The 17492-nt window shown below is 35.9% G+C and overlaps 1 protein-coding gene across 12 annotated transcripts in view; it reads left to right on the top strand.

The window, feature by feature from the left end:
- DPP8 (dipeptidyl peptidase 8) overlaps positions 1–15248 on the top strand; it is a 62921-nt gene extending 47673 nt beyond the window's left edge. For 5 of the 12 annotated variants that reach the window (XM_057722887.1, XM_057722889.1, XM_057722890.1 and 2 more), the window contains 7 exons: positions 85–220; positions 1317–1462; positions 6234–6380; positions 7576–7728; positions 8988–9130; positions 9712–9823; positions 11978–15248. In XM_057722887.1, the coding sequence (XP_057578870.1) occupies positions 85–220; positions 1317–1462; positions 6234–6380; positions 7576–7728; positions 8988–9130; positions 9712–9823; positions 11978–12100 (960 nt within the window). In that variant the 3' untranslated portion in view covers positions 12101–15248. Of the gene's footprint in view, positions 1–84; positions 221–1316; positions 1463–4274; positions 4417–6233; positions 6381–6784; positions 6950–7575; positions 7729–8987; positions 9131–9711; positions 9824–10882; positions 11932–11977 lie in introns of those variants that run through there. The other 7 variants (XM_057722891.1, XM_057722892.1, XM_057722893.1 and 4 more) reach the window with 7 other exon arrangements.
- Positions 15249–17492: the final 2244 nt, after the last annotated feature.

Raw genomic sequence — 17492 nt, 5'->3', positions numbered from 1 at the left:
GCTATAGCATCAGTGCAGATGTAGCAACAGATAACCTTTTTTACTTTTCCCTGGGGAAGAAGTAATTATTTTTCCTTTCTCTAGCATTGTGACTTCTTTATAAGTAAGTATAGTAACCAGAAGAATCCACACTGTGTGTCCCTTTACAAGCTATCAAGTCCTGAAGATGACCCAACCTGCAAAACAAAGGAATTTTGGGCCACCATTTTGGATTCAGCAGGTACTCACTTCCCTGAACCTGATCTTAAGTAGGATTAGTACATTAGTGCACTAAACCTGTGTCATATGTCCACATTTCCTGAACAGAGTCTTCCCATCTCTCACCATGGCCTATCCCTGAGCTGCTGGGTTCCTGATTGATCCCACCCCTCCTAGTCTGTCAGTTATCAAATAAGACTGGTTACCTCCTACTCTAGGCAGGAGCAAGTCTGGAAGGCCTTTTTGAAAATAAGATTAAAGTAGTCAAGATACCAGCTAGGAAGTGATTTATTGATGTGTTTGGATGATTTCCCAGATAAACAACTGAACTTGAAGGTAATATATACTGAACTAGTAAGACTCTTGAGCAGGGAAGCGGCAACTTTAAGAATACCCAACTGGTCACTTTCTTAAACTTCTATAGCACTTGTAATAGCCATCTTAATAAAAGATAGAACACTCACTTTGTGTGGGAGTGAAGAACACTGTGAATTACCTATTTTTAAAATGCTTTATTTCTTAAACATGAAGATTTGACTAATTTTTTATATCTTTTAATTCATTTTATCCCCAAATCCTTTTTTCCTGTTAGGTATTTTCACTCATAAATATCTCCTAAGGGATTAAGAAATTAGTGCGAAACCACAAGGTATAGGTATGTTCTGATGTTCACAATCAGAATTTGTAATATGGTGATGATCTCTGCTTAGATTGTAACATCATCCAGTATATACAGATTTGGGATAGGTCTGTATAGCTTTGGAAAACCAATTGACTAAGTTAATTTGTGCTTTTAGTTTCTCGTCAGGTATATGGCTTAACCATCAATAAGTTACATAGACTGAGCACAAAGTATTTGTGTTCTACATGTAAATACCTCCTGGGCTCCAAGGATTATTCATAATACTTTGTGTCTGCTTCTCAAATAGATAATTTGATATGTTCATTACATTTTCTTTTTTAAAGATAACTATCCATGCTTAATTCTCGCTTATCGTCTGAAGGAGGGGTGCTTAGTTATTTGTGTGTAGAGTAGTGGGTTTATGGTCTTTTCATTGCTCTCAGATTGTCGAGCTCCCGTAAGAATTCTGTTTACAGACTGTGTTACCTCCTTACAGGTCCTCTTCCTGACTATACCCCTCCAGAAATTTTTTCTTTTGAAAGCACTACTGGATTTACATTGTATGGGATGCTGTACAAACCTCATGATCTACAGCCTGGAAAGAAATATCCCACTGTGCTGTTTATATATGGTGGTCCTCAGGTGGGCGTATTTATATACATATATGTATGTGTGTGTGTATTTTTTCATTTTCTTTTTTTAAGTGATTTGTTTTTTAAATGTCTGATAAATAGTTTAAGATTTGAGCATTCTTGAGCCTCTGCAGTTAGTGACTCTGGTTTATGCTCTAATTATCCAATTTAGGAGTTCAGGAAGCTGGGTTTTGTTCGATGGCTAATTTGAAAATCAGTGTCAATTTCTTTCTTTTTTTTTTGGCCACACCATGTAGCTTGTGGGATCTTAGTTCCCAGACTAGGGATCGAACCCAGGTCCTCGGCAGTGAAAGCACAGAGTCTTAACCACTGGACCGCCAGGGAATTCCCTCAATGTCAATTTCTTAACTTACAGTGAGGACCGTAACTGTCATGGGGAATGTACTGTGTCAGTAGGTAAATATGTTGTTTTCTAGGTAGGGAACTTATTTGGGAAATGATGTTAAATAATTAAATGTCTTGGTAAATAAAAGAGTCTTAACAGATATTTTCGAAAGCCTTGGAAGCCTAATGAATTCCCCCTCTTCATTCTAAGGCCATGTCTCTGAAGCAAATTATAATACTTTTATCAGCTAGTTAAGGCAATTGCTATTCTACTTTTCAGCTGCAAGAAGTTTACTTGATTTTCTTTTTTCTGAATTAAATATTAGCATGTGAGTATTAAGTAAATTTTATTGACTTTCAGAGTAAAGTATTTTGGGTAGATGAATTAGTAAATTGATAATTTTTTTAAATGTTTAATCTTGGTTATATATCTTACATTGAGCCCCTGAAGAAATTAGAATATAATTACAGTTTTTCTAATACAACTCTCTTGTACTCAATAAATATCCTTTATAATTATACCCAGTTGTTTAGATCTGGAAATATATCTAGATGTCAGGTTATCCAAAAAATAAAAGTAACTACATAAGCCATAACATCTCGATCATATATCAAGTTAAATCACCATGCCATCATTTAGTTTGTTTTACAAACAAAATGTGATTCACATTTTTATAATTGTCATCTACACATAAATTATAAAAGAGTTAAATTAGACTTCTCTTAGAAACTTGGAGCCAAATCTTTGTAAACTTAAAAACAGGCATAATACAAAGAAATTCAAGAGAGAAATAGGACACTCTTGGAAGCTTTACATGTTCTGTTATGTTATTTTGATATTAAGACTAAGTAAGAAGGGTATTTCTCCTTCCCAGTGAAGTAGTGATATATGAGATATGTGAAGAACACACTATAAAAACTAGCTGGTTATTTAGATTTTTAAGACTAAAGGACTCCTTTTACTAGTAATTAAGTTTAAAAAGTCTAAGCCATATGAAAAGATAGTATCACTAATCATTAGGAAAATGCAAATCAAAACCACAATGAGATACCACTTCACACCCCTTAGGATAGCCATTATCAAAAAAAAAAAAAAAAAAGGAAAATAGTGTTCGTAGGGTGTAGAAAAATTGGAACTCTGATACATTACTGATGGGAATGTAAAATGATGCAGCTGCTATGGAAAACAATATGGCAGTACTTCAAAAAGTTAAAGATAGAATTATAATCTGATCCAGCAATTCCATTTCAGGGTGTATACCCAAAAGAATTGAAAGCAGAGACTCAGACAGATACTTGTATACCAGTAGTGACTGCAACATTATTCACAATAGTCAAAAAGTGGAAGCAACCCCAATGTCCATTGACAGATGAATGGGTAAACAAAATGTGGTATGTAAAGGATTATTATGCAGCCTTTAAAAAAAAGGAGGAAATTCTGACTCATGTTACAACATGAATGAACCTTGAGGACATTATGCTAAGTGAAATGTCAGGCACAAAAGGATAAATGTTATATTTTTCCACTTGTATGAGGTACCTAGAAGAAGCAAATTCATAGAAACGAAAAGTAGAATAGAGGTTGGCAGGGTTTGGGAGAGGCATAGGGAATTATTGTTTAATATGTTTGAAGTTTCTGCTTGGGATGTTGAAGAAGCTCTGGAAGTAGATAGTGATGATGGTTGCACAACAGTGTGAATGTACTTAATACCACTGAATTATATACACTTAAAATGATTAAAATGCATGTTTTACCATAATAAAGTCCTCGCCAGTGCAGTAAAAACAAAATTGTTTAATTTGATGTACTTTATGAATACAACTACATTTTTTTGCACTTATAGAACAATTTCTTTCTCAAAGTATTCTCTGGAAGCATTCAAATTTGGTGTGTCCACAGGAGAATTTGGTATTCAGTTTGCAGGGAGATATCCCCATAAGACTTTGCATGCTAGAATGCATTTGGCACTTCAACCCACTGGGAGATCATTCATCCTTGTGTTTGATGACCATTTGGACTAGTTATGAAGAGGCTTCTTAATGTAAGACCAGTTCTTTCTAATAGCACACAATAACCTTGTGAAATTTGATTAAATCGTATAAGTGGTTCAAACTTTTTTTTTTTTCTTGGTGTATATTCAGGTCAAAGTGGGAATCTTTTGAATAACAACAGTGTCGCAGTTCATAACATGAATTGAATTATTTTGTCGCTAAATGCAGCAATGTCTGTAGTCAATAGTCGGACAAAAGTGAAACCAAGAAAAGCAACAAATATTTCCCATTAAAGTCATCAAGGCTTAGTTCTTAGAACTTTTCATTGATAACAGTAGTGTGTTTAAAATTGTTTAACAAATACTTATGACACTTTCTATGTGCCAGACACTGTTCTGCAAATGTAATTGCACAAGAGAGCAGGTTAAAATAGCAGAACACAGGTTTTGAAGAATGGATACTGAAGAAAACTTTTGAATTCTTAGTGTTAAAGATCATTATGTTTAAGTACCTTCTGCTAAGAAGAAGCAGGTCTTGAGGCTTCAAAGGCAGAAACATTGGCTCCAGGGGAAAATGTTCCTATCAGGCAGCTGATGCCATCTTCTGTGATTGACAGCAGGCAAAGAAGTGAGTTAGTTTTCTGATATATTCATATTTGTGTTCTTCTATGCCTAGTACTTCTTTTTTCAGCTCTCTCCCTTTAAAAACAGGTACCTTTGCCTGCCAACCCCCTCCTCCCAAGGTAGAAAGGAAAACATCCATCTCCCATCTCTATTTTTCATTTCATTCATTCATTCATTCATTCATTCAGCAAATAGTTATTGAATTCCTATTATGTACCAGGCATTATTCTAGGCAGTGAGGATACCATAGTGAACAAGTCAGACTAATATCCCACCCTCATGGAGATTAATGAGGAAAATAATAAACAAGCAGACATATAAATTATATAACTCCATATAATAATTGTTGGGAAAGAGGATGGCAAAGGGACTAAAGTGAGGGTTCTGACTGGAAGGTCAAGGAAGCTCTCTGAGGGTGCAGAGGATGAGAAGAAATGAGCCATGTTAAAGATCTGAGGGAAGAGCATTCCAGACAGAGGGAACAGTAAATGTCAATGTCCTGGGGTTAGAACCAATTTGATATAGTTGATAGTAAGGTTAAAGTACAGTGCTCAATGGGAGGAAATGGTATAAGATGAGGTCACAGAAATAGACAAGATAATGTAGGGTCTCAAAGGCAGTGGTAAAGAATTTAGAGCTTACTTTGATCTAAACCCCCTACCATTAGAAGGAGCTAAGCTATAAAGTCATACCTGATGTACATTTTTAAAACATTGTTCTGTTACTATGAGAATAGACTATATGGAGGACAAGTATAGAAACAGAAAGACCAGTTTGGCAGTTGTTCCAATGATACTAAACATCCAAAAGTTCAAAAAGAGAAGATTCTTTACACCCCCACCCCCAATCTAGTCCATTAAAAAGCTCAGTAGATATTTATTGAGTGAAGATAGTGTTGATTCTTATTTTAACTCCTGATTGGCTTGGTTTTCCCATTGGTTTCAGCCAAAGAACACTTTCTCAATTTTGCCGGAACCATTTTTTTATTTATTATCTATCTTAGTGTCCACCAAACCTTGAACTTCTATAACTTTCTGCCCATTAATTAAAGTTGTCTTTTCACTAGAGAGTTTTCTTCTGGTGAAGTGCCAAACTACATTTAATTTCTCAGTCATCTTGAAGTATAGTTTCTAGGGCAGTAAAGTTATTTAAGAATTATTTTACCTTTTGCACTGATTTGTGTAACAGGAAAAAGGAAGCTGACTGGTCATAGTATTTCCTATACTTAAGTTTTCCCTCTACAGGTCAGAGACAATCCCAGAAGAGACAGGTAGGGAGGGAAAAAATGGTCTTATTCTGTCAGTTGAATGATACAGTTCTTCCTCAGGGTAGAAGTAATCATTTTAGTAACTTTTTCTGTGGGGTAGTTTAAATCACTTATTTTGTATGTAGTTGATATTTAGGTTATATTTTTAAAGTCTATATAGTTGCTCAGTAATTCCTCTGAACTTTGAGTGTGAAGTTAAGAAAGAAAAGAAGTGACATAACAATGAAAAGATTTAATTTAAAAATAAATCGGGGAGGGGGGAAGAGGGGAATTGCTGTTCAACGGGCATAAAAAATTCTTAATTATGCAAAATGAATAAGTTCTAGAGGTCTGCTGCGCAACATTGTCCTGTGATTAACAGTACTGTATTGTACACTTAAAATTTTAAGAGGGTCCATCTCATGTTGTGTTCTTGGCACAAGAAAATAATTTCATTTTATAAGCAAAATAATATTAAAAATGTAAGCTTTCTGTTTTTTGCAGCATTCTGCCTCTCTTATGCTTTTGTATGCTACCATATAATAAATTTCACTGAAGTTATATTTCTTCCTCAGGTGCAGTTGGTGAATAATCGGTTTAAAGGAATCAAGTATTTCCGACTGAATACCCTAGCCTCTCTGGGTTATGTGGTTGTAGTGATAGACAACAGGGGATCCTGTCACCGAGGCCTTAAATTTGAAGGCGCCTTTAAATATAAAATGGTGTGTGAGCATACAAACATTTTTCTTTCAAAGACATTTACATTTTTGGGTGCATTGTTTGGTGCGAAATCCCAGAGGAAGAGTTGGGGGAAGGGACTGTGAGTGCGTGTGCGTATGTGTGAGCGTATGTTAGGGTTTGGGGGGCGGGGAGGTGCAACTTGATATTCGCTAGGCTCTTCATGTCTATCTACATGTAACTTTGGGGAGCTGCAATAGAACCACTTTTACATAGAAACCCTCCCCCTTTCTCTTTTTTATGTCCAGTTTAGCCAGAAGGCAGAGCATTTAGTTTTCAGCATCCTGTACGCTATTAAGAGGAATAATTGAGATTTGTTCTGTCCTCTGTGAAGAGAGTAACCAACTGGTTAGTGCCTTCCTTGTGACAAGCCTCTTTCTCTCTACAGGAAGCTTTAAATGCTACCTTTTAGAGATGCCCCATGTCCTTTCTGCTGCTTTGGGAAATGATGAGAATCCGATGTTCCTTTTGCACAGTAAGGCAGTTACTGTGTTTGCCAGTGTATTGGACATGCTGAGTAAGACATGGGGATTTTCTCCCACAGCCAGTTCTTTGACCTTATGTTGTATTCTCATGTAAGTTTTTGTTTTTATTTTTGTTTTTGGCTCAGTGAAGTGAGATCGTGTGCACTGGCAGGCCTGGTAATACAAATAGGGTGGTAGTGATAGGAATTAGGACTATATAGGGCTTTAAAGAAATTGTGTGTTCAGTCTCTAGAGGTAGATGATGGGGACATAGGAGGATGAGGCCTCAAGAGTGATTCCTTCTGCTTTATTACATTAAGTTTTAAATTAGTCAACCACTTATGGGGGCTAATTTTTTATCTTTGGGTATAGGAAGGCTTGTTACAAGGAAGATGCTGACCTCTTAGCAGACAACAGAACAAATGGAAATGGGAAATACCCATAAGGCAAGGGACATTTTGGGTCACAGTAGGAAAGAACTTTATGACTAAGGGGTAACTAAACTCTAGGACAGGCTAGCAACAGAAGCTATAGGCTCCTATCTCTAAAGAGAGTTAAAAATTTTTTTTGAGCAACAGAGTCTCAATTGATAATGAGTTCTTATCTGAAAAAACTATAGGTATTTTTAGTAAGAACATCTATCAGCTTTAAAAGCACTCTTATAATGAGATTTTTATTTATCAGAATCAGTGAAATGGTCTCCCTTTTTTGACAGGGTCAAATAGAAATTGACGATCAGGTGGAAGGACTCCAGTATCTAGCCTCTCAGTATGATTTCATTGACTTAGATCGTGTGGGCATCCATGGCTGGTCCTATGGAGGCTACCTCTCCTTGATGGCATTAATGCAGAGGTCAGATATATTCAGGGTATGTGATTTCCTATAGTACTTCTTTTTGCAATAAGGGTAGAATTTTCTATAAATTGAGATAGGAGAAAATGCCAATTTTCTGAAGGTTTACAAAGTTGACAATATTATGAAATGTTAGGGTTTGTGTGTTTAATAGCTGTGTGAAATAACAGATATATCTTGTCAACTTGTGAGATATATATTTATATATCTTTATCTGTATTTATCTGTATAAAATACTTATCAACTTGATGATCAGTTATTGGCTATTTATAGACATATGCCAAAGATTATGGGAGATAGTCACGATTAGTGAAACACATTGGTATTGGGTTGTTCTTATTTGTTTAATTGCTGGACTACAACCTCTGAGGGCAGGGATCTTTCTGCCTTATACTGTATCCTCAGCAGCCAAGCACAATGCTTGGCACATAGTAGATCCTAAGTAAATTTGTACTGAATGAATAAACTATTAAATATATAAACAATGATTACAATTCTGTAAACAACTTCTTAGAAAAATATGTTAAAGGAAAATATAAAAAGATGCTAACAGTTGTTAAGGGAATGGGAATTATGAGGGGCATTTTTCTTTTTTTAATATTTCAGTAACATGATTTTATGTTACTGTGAAATTTTTTATTTTTAAGAATAAAGACAATAGGGCTTTTGTTCTTACATGTATATTCAGATAATCTTTATTTATAATAACCACAAAATGAACTCTGAATACTGCCATAATTCTCCCAGGCTTGCAGCTGCCAAGAAAGTAATTACAATATTTAAATATAAAACTGTGTGGGAGACTTAAAATGAGGCAAGTATTTAGTGCTTAAATATATTTCATTCATTGTTTTAAATTCTGTACTGCCAACAGAAGCTTAAAAAAAGAAAAAATGACTGCTTTTCCTATATAAAACTGACACTTGTCCCATATTTTTTCCCCCAGAAGCAGGAATGAGTTTACACTGAGGCATTCATATGTTCTAGTTCTGCCTTCCCTCTTAAGAGAGGCCCATGTTTATGTTTCATCTAGCCCAGGTTAAGGGTTTGGTGTGTGGCACATCTGTGGAACATGAAGCTGACTGACTCACAGAGTATCAAATTCTTGACCTTGGCACTCCCCTTTGATTTTCTGAGTTGCCTGAGACTATGTATGCCCCAGTCGTGGGGCTAAAGCCTAAGGATAATTTTAGCTTGTAAATTTGCAGTTACAAACTCTCAGTGCTAGCCATTCTTTTCTGGACCACACTTGACTGTCACTGTTATCTTATGTAGGTGGCTATTGCTGGGGCCCCAGTCACTCTGTGGATCTTCTATGATACAGGCTACACAGAACGTTATATGGGTCACCCTGACCAGAATGAACAGGGTTATTACTTAGGATCTGTAGCCATGCAAGCAGAAAAATTCCCCTCTGAGTAAGTTCAAGCTTTAAAATTAAAGTTATAAATTTAAAATTGTATTTTTTAAAATTGTCTTTAATAATAAGGGAAAATACAAATGTGACAAAACCAAGACTAATATTTTATAGAGTACTAGAAGGCATAGCTCTTTCTCAAAGCTGAATTATAGGTCAGTTCATATAATTTGGGTTGTTTTTTTTTTGCAAGTTATATTTGAAGCAATTGCTTAAGTGCTAAAAGAAGCTTAATTAAGTACACAACTGTTTCAAGGTGGAAAAATTCCATTTCCGCTTACATATATTTTGCAAATAACATATATGATTTTTCTCTTTCTAGGGACATGCTCTCATTATTGATGTGTGCTAATATCTTAATAGGAAATTGAACATATGATTTAATTAAAATTTTTTTTCCTTATGTGTAGCATCTGGTTAATATATTATGAATTTAATATTGAAATGTTTGAATCTAACATTGTATTCTAACATTACAGTATAAGTAAGTTAACCTAGTTAGTTGTGATTAGTTTTGAGGAGTTAAGTGGTTTTCCCAGATACTCTATTTTGCCTAATACTCTGATATTTCCGTTTCTCCAGACCAAATCGTTTACTACTCTTACATGGGTTCTTGGATGAGAATGTCCATTTTGCACACACCAGTATATTACTGAGTTTTTTAGTGAGGGCTGGAAAGCCATATGATTTACAGGTGAGTTCTTTTATATTTCTGGTTAAAATAGTCATGATTGGTGATTGGTTACTTTGAAATATGATGAACTGTGGAGAAAGATTGAATTTTCAGCTGTGGCCACTCTCTGCTTAAGAGAACTAAAATAATAGGCATAGTTAGTAGTGCCTCTAGTTGGATAAAAATTAAGATTCTGTTGAAGTCAGGATGAAAATTGGCCTCTTAGATTACATGACTTGTGTATCTGTATCTGCTTTCGATTTGTAATCATGGACAAGATGACACGAGTCCATTCACTATCCTTCTTTGCTTTTCTTCTTCCTCTTGAAAGGGTCAGGAAATGCTACTTGATTTCATTGTTGTATAGGATTTTAGGGCCTGATTACAAGGTCTTTTAATTTTCTTCTATTTCATATTGATCCTGGAGCAGAAACCAGAAACCAACAAGTTACTTACCTCCATTGCTCCGTTACTCAAAAAAAAACCTTTTAAGAGAAATTGAACAATTTCCTTTCTTCCTTGTTTCTACTCCTTACACAGATTATGTGCTCATAGGAAATGAAAAATATTATTTTTCCCTTTTTTATGTTTCAGTTGACATGTACGTAAACTATGAGATATTTGTCTATAGCAGCTGTTTTCAAGCTGTTTTCAAGGACACTTTTATATACCAGAAAGCTTTTGTTTATGTGAGTTGTTTCTCATATAAGATATTAAGTATTTCTCACATTAGATATTAAGACTAAGAAAATTTTAAAATATTTATTTAAAATTAACAGTGATAAACTGTTACATGTTAATGCAGATCACATTTTTAATGAAAAATACACTTGAATTCTCATATCTACTTCCACGTACAATATGTTGTAAAATGTTGCTTTGGCTAAAGTAAATGAAGAAATTTCAGCCTCACAAAATATGTAGTTAAGAAATGGGAATAATATTTTAGCCTTTTCAGATAATCATGGATATTCTTTGTTGCTACACCAAAACTGAAAAAATGGTAGTTTCTTAAAGGTTAGTCTTAGTGTGGAATCTGAAACCATATCTGTAAAGTTTTCATACTCTGTTACATTGCAGTCTGTTAGATCTTGTACTTCAAATGGATCTTTTACCCATGCATTGGTCATCTGGAAAATGTTGGTTCACTTGTAAGTGTTGACTCATTTCATCATATAATATTTTTTAAATTACATACGTTGGTATTACCACTGATCTCAATAAAAAAAAGTCTCCAAGTATTGAAAAGCTCATGAGCTAGTAGTGGTAGAAGCAAGTTTTCCAAAATTATAACTATCACTTAAAAGCTCAAAATTTATCATGGGCAACAAATACTGTCAGTGTTGTCCTTGAAGTGGCCAGGTCACATCCTTTGTGAGAAAATATTTGCCAGATAGCCAAGGATTCAGCCAGGGCTGAATCACTGTAGTTGTCATTCTTTCAAGTGAAAAATGGAGTTCCATTTAAAAACTCAGTTGTAGGGACTCCCCTGGCAGTCCAATGGTTAAGACTCCACGCTTCCACTGCAGGGGGCACGGGTTCACTTCCTGGTCAGGGAACTAAGATCTTGAATGCCTTGCGGCATGGCCAAAAGAAAAACAAAACAAAACTCAGTTGTACAAGTCCTTTTCCTTGAGACATTCTGTAGCAGAAGTGCTTTATGCGTTCTTCCCATTTTATCACCACAAAATATGAAAAGGCCTCTGCTCATGGGTTGCAATTTAATAAAATTCTAATTTTTACTGCTACTTAAGTGAAACTGGCATTTTTTCTTGTTTACTACAAGTGTATGTTACTGCCTTGATTCATGCTAAGGCACCAGCACTTTTACCCACCATTGCCTTTCGTTATCAGTGCAAATGCCAGTACAGTGAATAAAGGCAAATAATGTCTTAGTTTTGTTCTGAAAGTAGGTTGGACCTTGTGAATCCCAGGAAAGGGTTTCTGAGGACCCCAGAAGTCTCCAACCACACTTGGAAAACCATTGATCCTTCTGTAAGCTTAGGGAATTATAAAAAGAGGAGAAGGCCCTTTAGATAGGATTTGTGTATATAATACCTTGGAGAAACTCTGCTCCATGTCATTAATCCTATTGAAAATCTCTGGAAAGCTTTGGAAGGAAATGTATTATTAAATTCTTATTTTGTGTATTTTGATTTTCTTGTTGTTTTCAAGATCTATCCTCAGGAGAGACACAGCATAAGAGTTCCTGAATCTGGAGAACATTATGAACTGCACCTTTTGCACTACCTTCAAGAGAACCTTGGATCACGTATTGCTGCTCTGAAAGTGATGTAACTTTGACCTGTGTAGAACTCTAGTATACACTGGCTGTTTAACCAAATGAGGAGGTTTAATCAGTAGAGAACTGATGATCACATTTTGGTACCTGCCGCATAGCATCTACTTCTGAGAGTATATCTGGTGCCATGCAGGTGTTTACAGCTTGTAGATAGTAATCTAATACCTTAACCATATACAAAATTAAATGACATATATTTCTAAGGGATCCAGCAATACCATGAGAATTACTGAAAGAAATAAGACTTTAGCACCATGTATCCTACTACCTTACTTTCATTTTTAATAGCATTATGAAACCTCATGGACTTAATTAGTGTATTTTTACAGTATACTTCTGAGTTTGTTAAAATATGATGATATTAGTGATTGGTTTGGTTCAATTCCAGAATCTCTGACTAGTTACAGATTTGGTAGCACTTAAATGTAATTGAATAGCTTATATTTCATTGCTTGGGGTGTATCCAGCATGTTATGAACTAATCACTATTAAACCTATGGCTTAACTAGTCATTAATGATTTTTCAAGGATAACTAAGTAGCCTCCTAAAGACACTTATTTTATTTCATTCAGACTCTGACCAGTTTTTAGCCAATGTAAACTGTATCTAGTATAAATAGTTCTCTTTGATGATATGACTGAGTGGGTTTTTCCTTTCACATAAAGGCAAGTAACTGTATATGTAGCATGGATTTAATTAGTCTTATAATATTGATAATTACAGGCAGGAAAATTTTAATCAAATGATCAGAGCTTAAATATTTGCAGGCAATTTCTTTCCCTTTAGGAAAAGAAAAAAGTACACATTCACTTGTATTCTTCAGAAAATTTAGTGGTGCCAATTTCCATTGGGTATTTCCTCACTGAAATGTTCCAGAGTTTTAGGGCCATGGAAGGGAATTTTGGTGGTGGTGGGGAGACCATAATGTGGAGAATGACAGGGAGAGGAGAAGGCAAGGGTCTGCTTAAGAACTAAGCAGAAGTGTAATTTGACCAAAAATACTCATGAAAAAGTTTAGGAATTGAAATTTAGGCTCCTAGAATATTAGTTAAGGAAACCAGAATTAAGAAATCACACTCTTGCCAACACAGTTACAGACTAATATTATTCAGGGGAGGAAAATTTCCTTAGAGTTACTTGCACAATTTTAATTCTAATTTTTTGTTATTTTCTTCTTAATTTTGGGAACCTTACAAATTTGAACTTTCTTTAACCTTTTTAAATTATTTGAGGAGTATTTAGATATTGTGAGCTTAAAATAAAGAGGTTTCTAGACAACCTCTTTACCTTAAACTGATTCCCGGCAAGCCATGGCTCTCTTTTTCAGTGTTCGAAGCTTATAAGTGATTTCTTGAATGGCCATGACATTTTCCTGGTTTAGCCCTAGCATTTAACTATTAAGGGAGCTCAGTGCTGATTGGGATCTATCATCTTAGAATCTTAGGGTGCTAGATGGGCCACATTGGAACCAGTGGCAGAGAAGGCACCTATGAGTTTGGCACTTTTTATCACAAGCCTTAGTGTTTCGAAAGTACTTCTAAACAACACTCCAAAAAAAAAAATTACTCTTTTCTTTCTCACCGCTACAGAGAGAGTAGAGAGTAGATTCCTCTCCTAGAGAGCACAGCCTCCATTAGTAAGGATGGTGACTGTGCATGAGATGTGGGCTTCATCACTGAGGGCCACATGGGAGATGGGGGAGATCCAGAGATGGCAGGGTGACCTGGTGCTGGCGTGGAAGGGGGTTGGGTTTTGCTGTTCTTGTATTTATACTGTATAATAGGTACTATACTTTCCCTATGTCTGTATATGTATTGATTTTCTTGTTTATGGTATTTTCCCATGGCAATATTTGTTTATATTCTTTTCAGTGTTAAATTAAATTGATTTGGGTAACTTTTCTTCCCCAAGAAAGTATTTTCCCCCATGACTTAAGTATGTATCTGATTACTGAAGATGGTTTTTGTTTGCGTACTAGTTGGCCTCTGAGGATCTACCCTTATATAATATGCAAAGTAAAAATGGTATACAGTGGCTTTTAGACAGCGACTTGTTTGAAACCTCTTACCCAATAAGGCTGTTTCTTCAAAATGGCATCTCATATTTTACCAAAACAAACCTTAAAGAACCTCATGGACTCTTAAATTCACAGGTGTTTTCCTTTTGCATCTTGCCTTTTGCTTTCCTCCCATCACAAGGAATGCTTCTGTTATAATTCTCAGTCAGTTAAATGCCATTCTCCTTCTATAGGGGGAAAAATACCTGACTGAATACACTTGCAGAAAGACAGTTTGACTGAATTTGATTTTAAAATTGATGAGGAAAACATCATAGTCAATTGAAGCAATCAGTAGAAATCTCACTAAAACTATTTGTACCCTGTGTATGGGTAACAACCTAAAAGGCAAGAGTATAGCAGCATTTTTAGTGAGAACCAGAAAGCACTAGCTTAAACATCAAAGGGAGTTTTTGCAGATTTCATAACTGGGTGCACTTGAACAACCATCAATAGGTATGGTTGCTTGTGCATTATTGAGCAGTGGGACTCAAAATCTAAGATTCATCTGGGATGCTTATGAAAAGAAATGCAGTCTTGAACCTCACTCTTAGAAATCTGGATTTCGTTAGTCCAAGTGGAAACCAGGAATCTGCATTTCTAACCAGCTTTCCAGGTGACTCTAAAGCAGGTCATTTGTGGGCTACTTTAAGAAACCCTTCTGTACAGAATGAGTTGGATTAAGAAAATAATAGGTGATTTTTACACTGGACTGATTTATAAGAACCTAAAACAATAGTCAAGATTGCTGCTCATCTGTGATAACTATTGGCCCTTTTTTTACTCTAAAAGAGGCAGAAGGTATCATTCACTGTATATCCCCTTGGTCTGGAGATTAATTTTGGAATGAAGGTTTTTCCCTCTGCCATCCCTGGCTTGTTTCCAAAGCCTCATACAAGTGGATGAAGTCACAATGCATGCATTATTTTTCAAAAGAATGAGATATAGATGTTGATGCTTACTTTTACTTGTTATACTTCTTACAGAAGGTGTATCCCACCTCTCTGTAACATTGTTCTCTCTTTAAGTGGAATGATTCCTGTGAGATCTCTCATTAGTATAGAATTATAAAATTTTCGAGCTGTTATATCTTTGATATAATCTGATGTTCTCATTTTTTAGAGGAGGCACATCCATAGAGAGAAAGGAGAAAATACACCCGTGGCTGCACAGCCAGTTAGTGTTTGGTTGGTACTAGACTCCACCCAGATATCCTGACTCATGGTAATTAAATGATATGTAGAAAAGGCAAATTTTTACAGAAGTATTTATTAATATATTCCTATGAAACATTTTAAAGATAACATAAAATGGTTAATTTTTCCATTCTAAAGTAAATGCTAAGCATGCTTATTAAATATGAAGCAGTACTTCTAATTAGTATATGACATTCTGAAGTTAATTAAAATTGTTACACTAAATGTGTCTTCCTTGGTATAGTGGGGGATTTGGGGATTGGGATATAGAGTGCTTGCTTAAGCCTGGGAGCCCAAATTATAGCTGTTTAAAGTAAGCAAAGAGACATGGCCATATCTAAATTAAGATATGTAAGGTGAGTGTCCATTCCCAACAGACATAAAGGAATAAGGAAACTCCTGGCTCCCACCTTCCCAACCCCACCCAGCTTCACCTAGTCCTTCTTGCAGCCTAAAATATGGAGACATGTTAGTGCAAGGTGCTGGCTCCTGCTTTTCTTATTTTGTCAAGAGACAGTTCTAGGTAGTCATTTGAGAAGTCCCTCAGAGAGAGAAAAAGTAGTGTTTGTATGTTTGTTTTTAAATAACCCAAATACAAATTTATGTTGTATTCAGCACAATTGGAGTTCAGGTCTTTAATTTTAGAACATAAAGTGCCTGCTGTTTTAAGCATTGACTTGTATAAAAAGAACTGCATGTCTCACTCCGGGAAGTTTATGGGTTTTCTCATTTTCAGCTACATGGCTTTTAATCATGTAAAGTGAAACATTAGTTTTGTTGCATTTTATTACAGGTTCTTTGTTGCAATAAAGATGCTGCTAAAATTAATTGATGTATATGTCCCTTTCCCCCATTCCCCATTTGTACAGTGTTGCCTTGATGAGTGGCAACTGTGAGTGATTAATACACACAAACAAGTTCATGTGCTTGCAGTGGAGAATGGATACTGCAAAGTGATTACATGGGGTTTCTAGTATAAACAATAACCAAAAATGCATCCAAACCCAAAGGGAGGTGCTGAGACCTGCTTTGTACCTGTAAGGGTTTCCAACACCCAGCATTGGTATCAAAGGGGTAGGTGAAGCTTGGAGCCAATGATTAGCATATCCTCCCTGAGCAGCTACGAGTTTCTCTGGAGTGCCTTTTGGAGTTGACAGTGGTATCTGCATGCTCCCCGGGAAATTTCAAGGGAGTTCAGTATAATACTTTCTTCAGAGATTTCTTTGACAATTCTCTGGTCTTTTGAAACTGTACTAGAGAAAGGGTGGGGGAAAGAAGCAGATGAACCCCTCTAAAATTAGTAAATTTGGGTTTGTCTGATAATCCTTTCAGAACAGACCCTCATTCTGGATTCTATAACCCTCTGAAGTTGTATGCAAAATATTGCATGAATGAGTGGCGGTGCATTCTGGGGAGAAGGGCTTTGGCATTGTCAGATTCTCAAAGGGATAATTAAAAAAGCAAACAAAGAAAAAAAAAAAAACAAACAGAAAACTGTGCTGGGACTTCCCTGGTGGCGCGGTGGTTAAGAATCTGCCTGCCAATGCAGGGGACATGGGTTCAAGCCCTGGGCCAGGAAGATCCCACATGCCATGGAACAACTAAGCCTGTGGGCCACAACTACTGTAGCCCTCATGCCACAACTAATGAAGCCCACGCACCTAGAGCCCATGCTCCACAACAAAAGAAGCCACCGCAATGAGAAGCCCAAGCACCACAACGAAGAGTAGAGAAAGCCTGTGTGCAGCAACGAAGACCCAACACAGCTGATAAATAAAAAACAAACCAAAAAACTGCTGTGTTATATATTAGGGTCTTAAACTTAATTTGTATACAAAAAATTTTAGAAATAATTATCTTTTAACAGGGTACTGCTATAGACCTATCCTTTTTACCTCATGACACATTAAAAAAAAAAAAGACATTTGTATGACTCTGGGATAAACTGAGATACACTGGGTCAGCCGGTTGAGGTTGTTTGTAGACAGAAATGACTAGCCAGACCCACCCAAACTCTAAAGAGATTAATACCTTAGCATACATAGAGTTCATTTATGGCACTCCAGATGGGGAAGTTTTACAAACTACTTTGGTATCTTTAATTCAGCCAGGATTTATTGCTAATCAAAAATCAG

The sequence above is a fragment of the Hippopotamus amphibius genome, chromosome 2 (assembly GCF_030028045.1).
Source record: "Hippopotamus amphibius kiboko isolate mHipAmp2 chromosome 2, mHipAmp2.hap2, whole genome shotgun sequence".
NCBI classification, from domain to species: domain Eukaryota; kingdom Metazoa; phylum Chordata; class Mammalia; order Artiodactyla; family Hippopotamidae; genus Hippopotamus; species Hippopotamus amphibius.
Note: the sequence above shows the minus strand (reverse complement) of the source record. Positions and strands in the feature narration are given on the sequence as shown.